Here is a 14,144-nt window from a genome sequence, read left to right as displayed (position 1 = left end):
TCAGCTAACAAACTTGTTTGGACTCATCCCAGTATATATTTTTGATTGAAATTATGCACAATTAAGTCAATGAAATAGTTACCTGCATATATAAATGAGTGTGCTGTCGTTTATTGTCACTTGGCTCGTTGGTCTAGGGGTATGATTCTCGCTTAGGGTGCGAGAGGTCCCGGGTTCAAATCCCGGACGAGCCCTAATTTTACCGTGACGCCTCTATGCGTGGCACTGATTCGTGGTGTAGCGACGTTTCAGCAATAACGTTCATCGTCTCTAATCACTTTAAAAGGAGAACATCAAAAGTAATTTTGATTTAAAACCTCGCATCTGCAATCTTAGAGGAACCACATTCAGTGTTTCCATTTGTTTCCCTGGGATGAAATATATCAACTACAGTTTTTTTTCTTTTCTTTTTCTTCCCCAAGGTAAAAGTTTTTGGGCTCGTCCGGGATTTGAACCCGGGACCTCTCGCACCCGAAGCGAGAATCATACCCCTAGACCAACGAGCCGGAACACTAAGTATGGGCTTTCGTGGTTTTATAACGTGCTAGAGGCATGCGTGATTTCGCACTTCCTCTTCAGACACCATTTAATTATATCTGTCCGGATATTTAGTTTGTGGACGATGAATGATTTGAACTATGGATGAAGGATGAACTGAACCTGTAAGGAAAACAATGTAGATGAAGTTGACAAAGAGGAAAAAAGACACACAGAGGAATTCAATTAACTTCTTTTTATATATCATACATAAGACTGTCTTAATATAATACAAAGGGCATTGTCATAAACACAGCAAAGTCTTGACTAGATCTTACAATCTGTGGATACATGGACTTATCCTTTCCCCCATGCTGTTCAATTCTATAGTGCATGTTGCATGTACAAAAAAAGTGAAAAAAATGTGAAATCAAAAATGAAAAGGATAAATCCAAATTAAATAAGAGGATTTCAACTTCTGTTGGGTGTTCAGATATGTCGACAAGTATACGTGTTTGTGTGTAACCCACAAACTCAACAGGCTTTATGAAAGATGGAACCTTTTTTTTTCAACCATGTGCTTCTCATATAACCAAAAAGTAAGGTTTGTGATGTACATGCACTTACAATATACCCTGTGAAAATTATTAAGGTTTGAAGATCTAGCTTTCCCTGTTTGATTCAAACCCTACCTCATAGTGTTGTCCTGATGTAGTCAAGTACCTTTGCCAAAAGGCAAGGTTTTGCCACTAAGAAAACAGGAGTTCCTGCCCACTGAATGGTCACCAAATTGACAAACATAATCAACATACCAGCAGGAGCAAGGTAGTGAGTTCTATACTTCCTTTATTAAAAAAATATAAATATATACATAAATTCTATTTCAACTATTAAAAAGGGGCTGCATTTCATGACAACTGCTCTAAATAAGAGGTCAATCAGCATGATCTGAAATAGGCGCACACTTACGAGTCACTGCAGTCAATTTTTTTTCTTTTTCAGTCTTTATTTTTGGAATGTTTAGTACCAGTATGAGAGCCAGTCAGAAAACCACTGGCAATTTCTAAATGTCTCAAATTCTGCGGGGTATGAAAAATGATTGCAAATTTGCAATTAACCTTGACATCCAGATAAGACCCCAATCTCAATATAGGTAGCTTTACATTTGTGGTTTGTGGAAATACCAAGCTCCAATGATCTCTTACGATGGTTTCTCCTTATACATGGCAACAGCATGACCTGTGGCCTGCCCTTAATTTGACAGGTGGCTGTGGGCAGGTTTTTTCTGTCTAATTTCAAAAGCTGGTAAAATGAGCAACAGAAGAAAGAAAGCACTTCAAAATCCCTGATAGTAAAATAAAATCTGGTTATTGACTAATGTTTTGAGGACATGCACGTCTGCCTGGGCAAAGCATGTGATTGTGGGTTGACGGACACCCTTTCCCTTTGAATAGGACAACAATCATGGGGGATCTGCCCTACCAAATCAGAAAAATACCATCCAACACTAACTGATTTGCCACAATGATCCTTACCCTGCCAGGATGATGACATAGTCTTGCTTCACGGCAGAAACTAGCCAAGTTGACCAAATGATGTATGAAAGGCAGCAAAACCCTTTGAAATAGTATGATGGGGGGGCAAAAGAAAAACGACGACACAGAAATAGAACGCATTAGTCTCCTTTTTTTTTTTTCTTAAACCATCGGCTTCTATCTTGCTACTCCGGAGCCTGCAGAGTAACTACCAAATTCTCTAACATACCAAAGTTTTAAAAGACTCCCAAAATAATCTACCAATTAATATGGAAACAGTTTTGGTAAAACGTTGCAAACAAATCTGGCCAGAATACACAATAGCCAACGGTCTCAACAACGGTCTCCAGTTTTGCTAAAGTAATATATTGCAGCTGTTTGTATTGACGTTAAAATAAGATCTTGATAAACTTTGCGTCAAAGTGGTGAACTGCTACATTATTGGTTACAGACACCTATATGCTATAAAACAACTGCTTTGGTATAAAAACATATCCAAAGGGAAAATAAATTCTTGTAAAATTCACAGCATAATTTGAGGAGAAAAAAGGCAGTCACTTAACTCATTTTTTTCTTCAGTTTCCATGTTTTGGATGGAGAGACTTGTGCAGGTGGTTCTGATGAGGAACTACATGCAAAAGGGAAAAATAACGAAACATAAAAAGGGTAGACTCTGGAATAGATAGTTCTTTCCACTGCGAAATCCTTAACCAGTGAATAAGATTTTGAAGGAAGTAATGTTTAGGAGGTTGTTGTGTACAATAAGACCCTGTTATATGGGGCCCTGCTGAAGAAGAAATCTTTGTCGAGAAAGGCCTCAAATTACCATTCTTATTTACCTTTTCTAAGTTGTTTTAATTTCCTTAAAGAATTAAGGGCTGTCTAGAGAGAAAAATAGAGAAAAGCCATCTTAATTCAAATGATAATGTCCAGCTCCATCCCATTCCAAGTCCATGAGTCATAAGGCCAAAGGGTTATCTAGAACCAGCCGCTGACTGTCTTCCTCTCATTGGGCCGGATCCTTTCGTCTCCCGTGCCCATCGCTGCTCTCATCCGTGTGCCGGGCCCGGTTGCAGCTCTCAGGACTACAGGGGGCTTCAAGGCAAGAGGGGTGGTGCCTCCCTCTGCTTTGACCCCGGTTGGTGTCAGCATCCACCTGCGGGGTCTCCTCTCCACCCGGGCCAGTGCACGCTATAGGGACTCCACTGCTATGTGCTCCCCTTTGACAGAGTTACACAATACCGACCAACAACAAGAAATATCACCGCAAACACTTTCCCTCATTGTCAAGCTACAGGATTTACAAGCAGCTTTTTTTTTTTTTTTTTTTTTACGAGAAATTTCACTTAAAAAGGGCAAAATAATTAAGAACCAGTGGAACAGTAATGTCGGGCAGTCCACGGTTTGAACCGAAAGAGGACGCCGAGCATTTAATCACCAACAGCTACCTGCAAAACAGCTTCAAACTTTGCTCTGAAATGCTCCTTAGAAGATTTTGCCACATAATACCATATGGTGATTACTTGGTGGTTACATGAAACTGGTGAAATGGTAAGATGGATGTCTCAATCTCACTATGGTTATTCCGCAGTATTATTTTGTGCCTAATGATTGCAAAACAAAACTGATGAAAATTACATATATACTTTTTAACAAAGGTTTTCTCTGTAGTAGCGGTTCAGTGATATCTCCCTTCTGACGTGAGCAGCTTTTGTTCTCAACACACCTTGTAGTAAAAAACACCACCTTAAAAATGACGCACAGGGGGGAACACACAGCCAAATGTCAGTGCAGTCACGAGCTGGCCATTGAACTCTGCTGCACACACACTCCAGTCATTGGGGACTCCTCCCGGTCCATGCCCTGCCTCATGCCCAGGTGGCCCTCCGCTAGGTAGTGGGCGGGCCCTGTGTTCGTGCCCATGGAGAATGCAGGGTGCGCTGCCATGCCAGTCTCCTGCCGTGGGTTCGAGAAGGCACCTAGCCCCATGCTCAGCCCACCGTTCTGACCAAAGTCAAGGGCTCCGGCGGGCAAATGGCGGAGCTGGTAGGCCTGGTTGCCATGGTTCCCAGTGGAAGAGGACGATGTAGAGGAAGAGGAGGCAGAGGAAGACAGGGAGGTCATAGACAGATGGCCATGAACCACCTCCATGGAGTCCTGGGTTGAGGAGCTGTGTGTCGGGGAGGTGTAGTGGCGTGGGCGTGGCCGTGTTGCCATCATAGGCCCATGGTGGTGATGAGTATGTGAGTGGGGATGCAGGGCCTTAGGGTGCTGAGGGGGAACATGGAAGGTGGTCTCCTGGACTGGGTGGGTCTCTCCAGTGACTGACTCTGGTCCTACGCCACCTCCCCACACCAGCGGGGGTGGGTAAGGCTGTCTGGCCTGTCAATGGCAAGCAAAAACAAAAACAAAGAGTCAGATGTGGTGATTAGCCTTGTTTAAATGTTTTGACCAATCAGAAGGCTTTCTCTAGATTGCCAATTCATTTTTAACAGACTTTAAGAAATGATGATCTGAGTTTGTGTAACCTCCTACAAGTAAACATTACGCTTTTCCCCCCCTCAGTGTCACTTGGCAGAAACTAAGACAACTTGATTAAAAATAACAGCCTCTGTGAACGACCTTCGAGAGGCTACATGTACTGATGCATCGTGTATGCTCCATTCTGGGGAGCTTGCTGACCTGTGGGCAGAGACTGTCACCATCGATGGCAGGCAAGGCCGTGCCGAAGTGTCCTCCACTGTGCAAGTGGTGATGGGTGGGGTCTGATCTCGCTCTGCCACTGGTGCTTGTTCCAGATGAGCCTCCTGGAGGTTAAAACAAAAGTGTCACAGATGAGGCCTCAGCAACGACAGCAAAATAAACAAAAAAAAGAAAATTGATAGTCGTCATAATGGAGAGAACTGCACATGTGAATAGTTTAAATGTACTTTCTGATTAATAAGTTCAGTTCACAGACTTGATGCAACATAAATATCCCTTTACTAATTATGTAGTTAACGTTGAGGGATACGATGTCGGCTGATCAATGCGTTTCACTTTGAAAATGTCACCTGAACTCGAGGAGGTGCTGGAGGTTGTTCCTGAAGACTGGGACTGCTCTAATGCGGGGCTCGTAGAGACGCTGCTGCTTGTATTGGTCCCCTCGTCCGCAGTCTTCTTGAAGAAGCTGTGCTGCAGGGCATAGTAGGGCTGGATGCGGCTCTTGGGGTCGTAGTCCAGCATCCGCAGGATCAGGTCCTTGAACTTCAAGTAGTCAGCAACAGCGTGGCCAGACTCCCCCGCCCGCCGGCCACCTGGACCCCCTGTCTCCACACCCAGGATGGAGTGGAGCTTCCGCGAGGCTGGAGGCTTATACTGTTTAAATCAGAGAACATACAGATTAAGAGATTTACTCAGCTGTGATCACAAGTCTTCCCTGGGTTTCGAGACAAAATTCAAGCTGAATTTTTTTTTTTTTTTTTTTTTACAGAAAACTGGGCCTCACCCTTTTGCCATCTTTGGTCTTCTTAACACTCCATGTACCATCCGAAAGCTTCTCAAAGAACTTCCTGGCTTTTGGGGCTAGGTCCATAATGTGATTGGGAGGGATACCGAGAACCTCGACTATTTTGTTCATCTGGTCCACCTGGGAGAGAAGTTACAAATCAAGTTACGGTAACATTTATATTGAAGAGTTGCCCTTTAAGGAAAGGTAGCTGGATTGGATTTTATCCAGAGTTGATGTTGAGTGAATAACTATTTCCTATGAAGACTCAGACAGTAGCCTCAAAAACTGGAGACCACAGATTTCAATCTAGACAATAGAGCAGAGTGTAGTTTTTGGTTAAAAGTCCCTCATATTTAATGCAAAGCTTTCCATAGGTGCCAGCCTGACGTCCAAACAGCTGATGAGTTGTGATTGATTTTTCTTTTAATTGTCGAGACTGATAAAATAATTTGTCTTAAAAGTTGCAGCTTCCCTTTTCTTATTTTTAAAACACGCCTCGTTTCATATCATCATGTGAGCATTAGGAGACGTCTGTCTGTGCTGACCCCGCCCCTCCGTGTGTGTGTGTGTGTGTGAAGGCTCAGCTTAGAGGAAACTTCCGTGTCTGATAGATATCAGCAAAATAATTGAAGGACGGAAGAAGAATGGCATTGAATTGCAAAGACATGCCTCATCACCTGCACAGTAAGAATTGAACAATTTTCAAAAGCTTTCAGATTTAACGTACACATCTTTTTGGGTAAAATTTGACGGTGTTGATCAAAGAAATATGTTTTACTCTTAAAAATACTGGCCATCAATGGGTGCCTCTTCACAGGATGGATGCAGAGGATGGTTCATCCGTCTCTCTGTTTGTCACTTCTAACTGAGGGACGTTGTTCTTTAACTTCAGTGTTATACCTGACCGTTATTACCCGACACATTTAATCAACTTTTTTTCCCCATAAGGTTTCTGCTCCTCTTCCTCTCTCTCTCTGTCTCTCGCCCCTCTCGGAGAGACATGCGTCTTTATAGCCCGTTATTAAGTTATTATTCAGCGCGCTGACGTGTTTGGTGTCAGTAAAATGACGACCTCACGTTAACGCATCAGCGTTTCGCTGTGATAGAAAATATCCTATGTACCATGAGCTACATGACTGAGCGCATTACAGACCATTACTTCTGAGTCGCCTCATTAAACCGTTTGTGTGCCGTCAGTGTTTATACGTTTATCAAAGAGGTTATGTCATTTAAAATCGTACGTTTCTTTCAAAAGGTAAAAATCAAATGTATTGTCTCCCACAGAGTTGCCTCTTACGTCATCCTTCATGCCATGTCTTCATTTTTAGTACAAAATAATTAAGAGTCACATGATGACAACGATAACATCCTCATTATGGGCATCTCTATCTGGGCACAGAGTGAAGCTCTTTTAGGGCTGATATCACCCCTGGAGTTCAATGTTTTTAATTGTCGACCAGCCATCAGGAAAGAGACGTACACGACCGCTGTCGGTTAACCGTTTTCATTCTCAGTTACAGTAAACGACAGGACAAAGCATTTAAGTGTTTCACTTCCTTATACCTCGTTTGCTCCACTGAAGAGAGGTTCTCCAGTGTGCATCTCTACCAAGATGCAACCCAAGGACCACATGTCGATGGCCAGGTCATAGGGCATTCCCAGCAGCACCTCTGGGGAACGGTAGAAGCGACTCTGGATATATTGGTATATCTACAAAGAGAGAGAGCACACATGGTCAGACTGTTATTTGCCTTTGATGTCTAATGCACATTATATATTGGCAAAAACTATCACAGGCTTCTTCAGGACATTCTTGCATACAGTCATTTTATTGCTGATAAGGAAAAAAAACTGCAGCTAGATACCCTTTGTCCCAGTTGGCATGAGCTGCCAAAGTCCACTATTTTGATGGCACTCCTCTTGGGGTTACACAGGAGGATGTTCTCAGGCTTCAGATCACAGTGGATGATGCTGAGCTCAGGCGTGGCCAGGAAGAGCAGCGCCGTGCATAGCTGCTGGGCAAACTTCCGAGTGAGGTTGAGAGAGACGCCACGGAAGTTGGTGTTTCGGAGTAGGTCGTACAGGTTATATGAAAGCATCTCAAACACGAGGCAGAGGTGGTTCCGGAACATGAAGTGACGCTTGAGGTGAACTGCAAGAAAGAAAGAAAAAAAAAAAGAAAATGAAAAAAAGAAAATCATCCCCATGTAAGTAAAAAAAAGAAATTTGGATTCATTTGACATGTCTTGTCAGACTACAGGCGAACTTCAAGATTTGATTACCGATGTAGTATTTCATCTCGGTGTCATGTTTGTTCATGAGCTCTAGGAGGCGCACTTCAATCTGGGCTTGATTGAGGAAGGCTTTCTTGTTCTTGATGATCTTAATGGCAACCCATTCCTGCTCAGCACGGTCATATGCTTTTACAACCTAAAAATGCAAAAGAAAAAAAAAAGGTCTCACTTATCCGCACAGAGAAATGAATAAATACTTGAACTTGTTTCTCCAAAATCAGGAGGATTTTTAAATAAGAGCAGGTGTAATTTGTGACAAAGTACCTGTCCAAACGATCCTTTTCCTATCAAGGAATCAATCTCATAGCGGTCCATCCACTTCTCCCCATTCTTGACGATGTAGTCATAGTTATCATCGTCATAGCCGTCATTAAAGACCTTCCTCTCTTTTTTGTGACTGGAGTCTTCACCCTGACCCTGTTGGTGCCGCCGCTTCTTTTTTGCATAATACACCTAGAAAGTCAGAATGGGACACGTCATCACACTGGAAGTAAAACATCACCCTCCTGAAATATCTGAAGTGTCACAATGTTGCCGACGTGGCGGACGGAATGGATGCATTAAGCACTAACCTCATTGATGTGTTTGTATGTTTTGATAAGGTCAATGGAGAGCTTCCTCAGGGGAGCTGAAGTTGGGTCACGAAAGCACTGGGGCATGTGCCTCTGTAGTATCAAACAGGAAAAAAAAAAAACATCACTTCATAAACAATATGCACAGCGCTTTTTATAAGCAAAGTGGACTTCTCGAAATTGCTCCTACTAAATCGAAGAGGCCATTTGTACAATATATTTTGCACAATATTAAATGGCTGCACTGAAAGAACATTTGACAAGCAGCTACTCTGCCTGGTGACAGCAGCAGAAAGGGAAGTCGACTTTCATTTCACATTTAAGTATTGCAATCGTTTTAACACTACATATCCAGAGTACAAGAGATGGAACATCAGTGCAGGGTGAGTGTACCTGATTGGCAGTGAGCTGTGGTGTCTGGTCGCTGTACGGTAAGACCGTAACAGATTGGTCAGTGCTTGGCTGGTGGCGGTCACTGTACTGCTGGTGCGTATGGGGCATTGGAGCAGCCATCTGAAGACCAGCAGTGTGTAAAGAAAAAGAGGGCGCAAGCCGGACGGACGAAGGTTTGCATGCTGAAGTCTCTCCTCCTGGAAGAAATTAATACTGCCATGAGCTGCATGTTACCTTGGTTCAGCATTATAGAACAAAAACACACAAAAGGAGAAATAGGAGGGAATAGTCTCGATAATTTAACAGCTATGTTAATTCTCACACAAATGAGATCAAAACAAATGATAAAGAAATGTAGTGCTCACATTAAAGGTTTCATATACATTGTTTTTTTCTGTTTAAAATAACCAGAGGGGAGGTCTTACCAGAAAAAAGAAAAAAATATATTTTGGAAAAAAAACATGCAAAATGCAAATGATGCATCTGTAATATATATATACAGGTATGCTGAAAATATCGTGCTCATACAATAACAGACAAAAAGATAGCAGGAGGTTAAGGAAAGGACAATGATGAATTTATTATACAAATAAATGTCTGGTTAATATAAAGGGTGTTTTGTTAAACATGTAAAATAAGAAAATAAAGCATCAAATGATGATCAGAAGTGAAAGTAAAGCAGTGATATATCAACCTTTGTGAGCAAAAAGGAGCAACACAGCAGGTTGAACAGTGAAAAGGGGTGAAAAGAAAGCATCTCCACACAATACAGTGAATCATCCTTCATTTTAAGCCAGAAGGAATCAAAAAATTATCAAATAGCATGTTCAGCTATCAGCATCTCTCACCAGACAACACAATTCACCAGTGCTACACAGTAACCACTATTCAGAATCCCAGCAACAGCACCTAATTAGCATAGCCTATCACCACAGAGATACAGCGTGATTTGGCAAGCCCATCAATGCACAGACCAATCACAACGCAGTATGCAAATAGCCTACTTTTGTTGCCAGGGCAGAGCTGCTCCCATTTTCCAATGAGAAAACAAGAAATAAACAAGAAATAAAATTGAACTTTGGCACACTTAGACGCTGCTTTCAACACAAGAGCCTGACAGCAAAATAGCTGCACAGCCCAAAACCTGCACTCCATCTAAAAGCATTAGAAAGCTGACCCAGCTTTGGAAAAGGAAAAATACACATCCAGTGACAGAAGGAAGAGGAACTGTAAGATGAGAGCACAAGCAAAGGCTTTCTTTTCAGAAACGCTGCTATTTTCCCAACTCTATACATCTTTATCTATATAAAAATACTTCATTTATACTTTAGAAATACACATCATTTTTATGTGTAAATACATTTAATTATTTTAATTAAAAAAACATGCATCAGGGATGTATAAACTAATATTGTTTAGAAAAATAATATTTAGCTTCATTTTAATTAAATGATCCCATTTTTTTAAAGCTTTTTTTAATATTAGAAATAAAAGACTTGATTAAAATAACTCGTTTGTTAGGATGTGTTCAAGTGCACCTCAAAAAAATTACGTCAAACTATCTGAAGCACTTGAAATACAATGACTGTAATAAATGTAACTTTAAATATCAAATTGATCAATAAAAACAATGTTATATGATATTCATTTCAACCTAAAACTGAGCTCATATATTAGTGAGTGAGGACGACACACATTCAAAACAGTAAGTGTTAGTGAAGAGGGTCTGAGGGGGTCACCACTTCCCACCAAAGGGTTCAAGCTTAATGTATAGCTTCTAACCTGGATGCATCATCTCCTGAAACATTTCATATCATCCTGGAAGGAGAGTCCAGCAGCATACCACAACCCACTACAAAGAATCAAAACACACCATTATCATGTTGGCATCTTTGGTGGAGATTTAACTTCATGGTAGTTTCATTTGTGTTATGAGGAGGGGTCAGAGAGGACAAGCCCAAAGTTTTAAAAAAGTACTCTTAGAGTACATGTTTGAGCTTTTGGATAAGTGTATTCATTAAAAAAAACAAGAAGAAGCAGAGATTCGATACAGTTAAGCTGCTTAATGAAAAGTAATTAATGTCTAGTTAAAAGTATGAAGCTCATGTAAGAACTGAAGACACGGTCCACTATGAAAGGCCCAGATTACACCTGAGAACACAAAACAAATCAAACACAGAAAGGAGTAAATGTTTAGGATTGGACTGATATATTCTTATTATATTCATATCAGATGTTTCTTCAAAAATTAAAAAGGGTTTTTAATTAAAAAATAAATAAATTGTAGATGATAATGCAAATTCAGAACAGAGAAAAGTTAAGTCTGAGCCTATTTTCACAGACAATACCTGACAACAGACTGACATATCTATAGGGTGAATTTGCCATTTCAAAAACCTTCCACTAACGCAAGCTTTATTTGACTACAATGCTGTTTTTGGCGCACTTGTGGCTTTTTTTTACCCTGAACATTTGATTATCCTTTTTCAGTACTGACACATGAACAGTTCCTTTCCTCTGCTCATCAACGGGCCCGTTTAGGTGTAAATATAACGACAGCTAGCTTGCTACTAGTAGCCGTAACATATGATGAGAGATATCTGGAGACCTTTGTAACAAGTAAATGTGTCATCTTCTCACGCCCAGGTGATTAGATCTGAATCAAATGAAACCCATCTGAAACAATTAAAAGCCTAACCGTGCGTGCATAAAGACGGATCCCGAGTGGCTCTGTACTTACAGTCGATGGGGTAGACCTCGTCATGGTTGGGATTTAGAAAGCATATTCAGTATATCTCTCTTTTTCTACATGTTGTTCCGTGTTGGCTTCGGATTGCTCCTCGTATATAAAACGCCAAACGCGTTCAGGTTGCCGCTAGCAGTCTCAAACTAGCTAACGCTGTCGTCGTTATATACCCTGAAAAAACTGCGGGACGAGCGAGCACATCTCTCACCAAAATCCGACGTGAACGTTAAGCTAGTGACGCCGTGTGGGGCCCATTCAGCTGCTCCGTCAACAAGTCAGCCTTAAACCATTAGCGAGGTTAGCAGCCGCGCTTTAGCCAGGTCAGCTAAGAGAGCTCCTGTTGTTATTAAACTCTAAAAAAAATCCAAACGACCAACTTAACAAGAAATAAAAAGCACTAACAGTAAAACAGCCCGGGCTGTAAGCTAACAAGGCTACGTTTGCTTTAATCGTACAATGACAGTGTGTTATGTCGCTGGGTTTTTAGCCTTAACATTTACAACGAGCCAGCATGACTCTCCGTCCAAGCCCACACAGACAGTCCCGCCTCACCCCTCTTTTACCCACAACAACCTGGAAAACCGCTCCCGTGCAATCCCAGATTTAGTTACTTGACCTACTGACTGGAAGCGAGTGTTATCGCTGGATTCAGGAGGGTCGGCACCGCCACGAAATGTTAGCTAGCCGCCATACACACACAGGCTTCCCGTCCTCAACTTCACTGTCGCGTCCATCATTGTTAACCATTCACGTTACATACAATATCCCTCCACAGAAAAAGGCCTGTAATCTGATGAGCACTAGTATTTTTACACGATCACTTACCTCTGATGGCACGATCTTCATTTAAAGTCCAATAACCTGTATGATGAGGAAACTTATCCAGCTTGAGATTCTCCCCTCCCTGCACGGTTAGCGAGTTAATGTTAACGATAAATCCAATCCTCCTCGTCCTCCAATCGGCAAACTATAGAATTATTCGCCAGCTAGATTTGAGAAGCTCTTCATGTCCCAATCGTCGATTAACATCTTCGGCAACAAAATCAACTTTGACGAACGGTCCTATCAGCTGATGACTACTAGCACCATTGCTAACGTTAACTAGCACGCATAACTTACTAGCTAACCTTAGCGAACTGGCTAGCTAGTTGACAAAATGAACGCAGCTAACATTAGCTACTTGCTACCCTGGCTAGCCTCGAGCTAACAATTCAAGCTACCGCTAAATAAACGTTATTCTGAAATTCTGATTTTAAGGTTGTCTTTGCAAATGTAGCGTCAGCTACGTCGATAAAAAACGACAACGCAGTTAAATCCAGAGTGTTTTGAACATGAAACTGAATCCTTGTCCTCTGATAATTTTGGTTAGGAATTTTGTGTCAATTTTCACAAAATGGCGCGCGGTCCAAACCTGCGCAGTGAACCGGCCCGGTGGACCAGAGACACGGACAACTCAGTTAGAGCGGCGCCGCCTAATTATTTCAACTATGTTAAAACGTCGGCCTCTTGATCTTCTTCATCCGATCCACTCGACGCAATTCGACATCCAGAAACATGAAATATATATCCACTGACAGCATTATTCCGGCGGGAAGGGAGAACATTTGAAAAAGACTGAGCTAGGGGAAGAAAAAAAAAACCCTCCTGACAAAATGGCGATGCTCTAGCTTGTTGCCATGGCAACTGTCAATCAAAAAAAAAAAGTACCCGGATGTACCAATGACGAATAAAATCTAACTGGTCAGAGTTACAGGACAAATATAACTCCGGTGGTGTCCCTGTCTGTCTTTTTTAGACCGTGAATGGCCTGTCGTTACTGTTATTTTATCAGAAAGTAGCTTTCTTTACAGTTTTAGACCGCCCTTGCCTCCCGTCGTTGTTTCTTTTTACTTTATTAGACAGTTAGTTTGTTAGTGGCACTTTTCTGTGACTGTGAAATATCATTAGCCTGTTTTGGATAGTTGCCAGGATTGTAAGCCCCCAATGAAGGTTATGTTTATTATATTGAAAGAAGAAAACAAAGCCTAATTTAGCTAGGCCTGTACTCAAAGGGATTTGCAAGCTCTAATTTTAAATAAAAACCTGTTTTTCTTGGTCATCCTTACATCCTTAGCCTAGTTCTAACTTGTAAAGGCTGTTTTAACTGAGGCTGTTATCACCTGAAGAAGACCTCTGGTTGAAACATTGTGAATTAATACCGTTTGTGGCATTTGAGCAATAATTGTGTGGGCTTATCTTCCTCCTCAACAGATCCTGTTGTTTCAAATTAAAAGACGAAAGAGGAATATCGTTGTTCCAGTTCTATATGCTGTCTATATTCAGCCAATATGTATTATTTGTGGCCCAAAGTCTAAACCGTTAAGGCTTTAAAAGTTAGTTTGCCAAGTCAGATCATTGCACAAACAAGAATAACACCACTGACACAGTTACAATTTTAAAATATTAAAAATAAAGTTGGCTATAATCGACATCAATCCAGCAAAAAACAGAAAGTTATTTCGGTCAAAGATAAATGCTTTAGGTTCAGTGAACTACAATTGACTTCTACAAGACTCTCGGTCAAATGCTTTTCTATTTAACAAAAAAAAATCTCATTGTAAACTTTGTTGATTCACCAAATCCCTCTATCTGTGGCGT

At 41.3% G+C, this 14,144-nt stretch overlaps 1 protein-coding gene across 3 annotated transcripts; it reads right to left on the bottom strand.

The window, feature by feature from the left end:
• Positions 1-718: 718 nt before the first annotated feature.
• On the bottom strand, positions 719-13,187 carry dyrk1ab (dual-specificity tyrosine-(Y)-phosphorylation regulated kinase 1A, b). Of its 3 annotated transcripts, none has more exons than XM_079353386.1 (12): positions 12,333-13,187; positions 10,544-10,613; positions 8,762-8,958; positions 8,369-8,461; positions 8,061-8,249; positions 7,785-7,932; positions 7,368-7,654; positions 7,066-7,212; positions 5,500-5,640; positions 5,066-5,369; positions 4,695-4,819; positions 719-4,394 (listed from the first exon to the last, which is right to left on the bottom strand). In XM_079353386.1, exons 2-12 carry the CDS (start codon positions 10,566-10,568, stop codon positions 3,807-3,809), a joined length of 2,244 nt encoding a protein of 747 aa, XP_079209512.1. In that variant the 5' UTR covers positions 10,569-10,613; positions 12,333-13,187; the 3' UTR covers positions 719-3,806. The 3 variants fall into 3 exon arrangements, with proteins under 3 accessions (XP_079209512.1, XP_079209513.1, XP_079209514.1); XM_079353387.1 differs by lacking the exon at positions 12,333-13,187 and adding an exon at positions 11,502-11,996; XM_079353388.1 differs by lacking the exon at positions 10,544-10,613.
• Positions 13,188-14,144: the final 957 nt, after the last annotated feature.

The sequence above is a fragment of the Symphodus melops genome (assembly GCF_947650265.1).
Source record: "Symphodus melops genome assembly, chromosome: 10".
NCBI classification, from domain to species: domain Eukaryota; kingdom Metazoa; phylum Chordata; class Actinopteri; order Labriformes; family Labridae; genus Symphodus; species Symphodus melops.
Note: the sequence above shows the minus strand (reverse complement) of the source record. Positions and strands in the feature narration are given on the sequence as shown.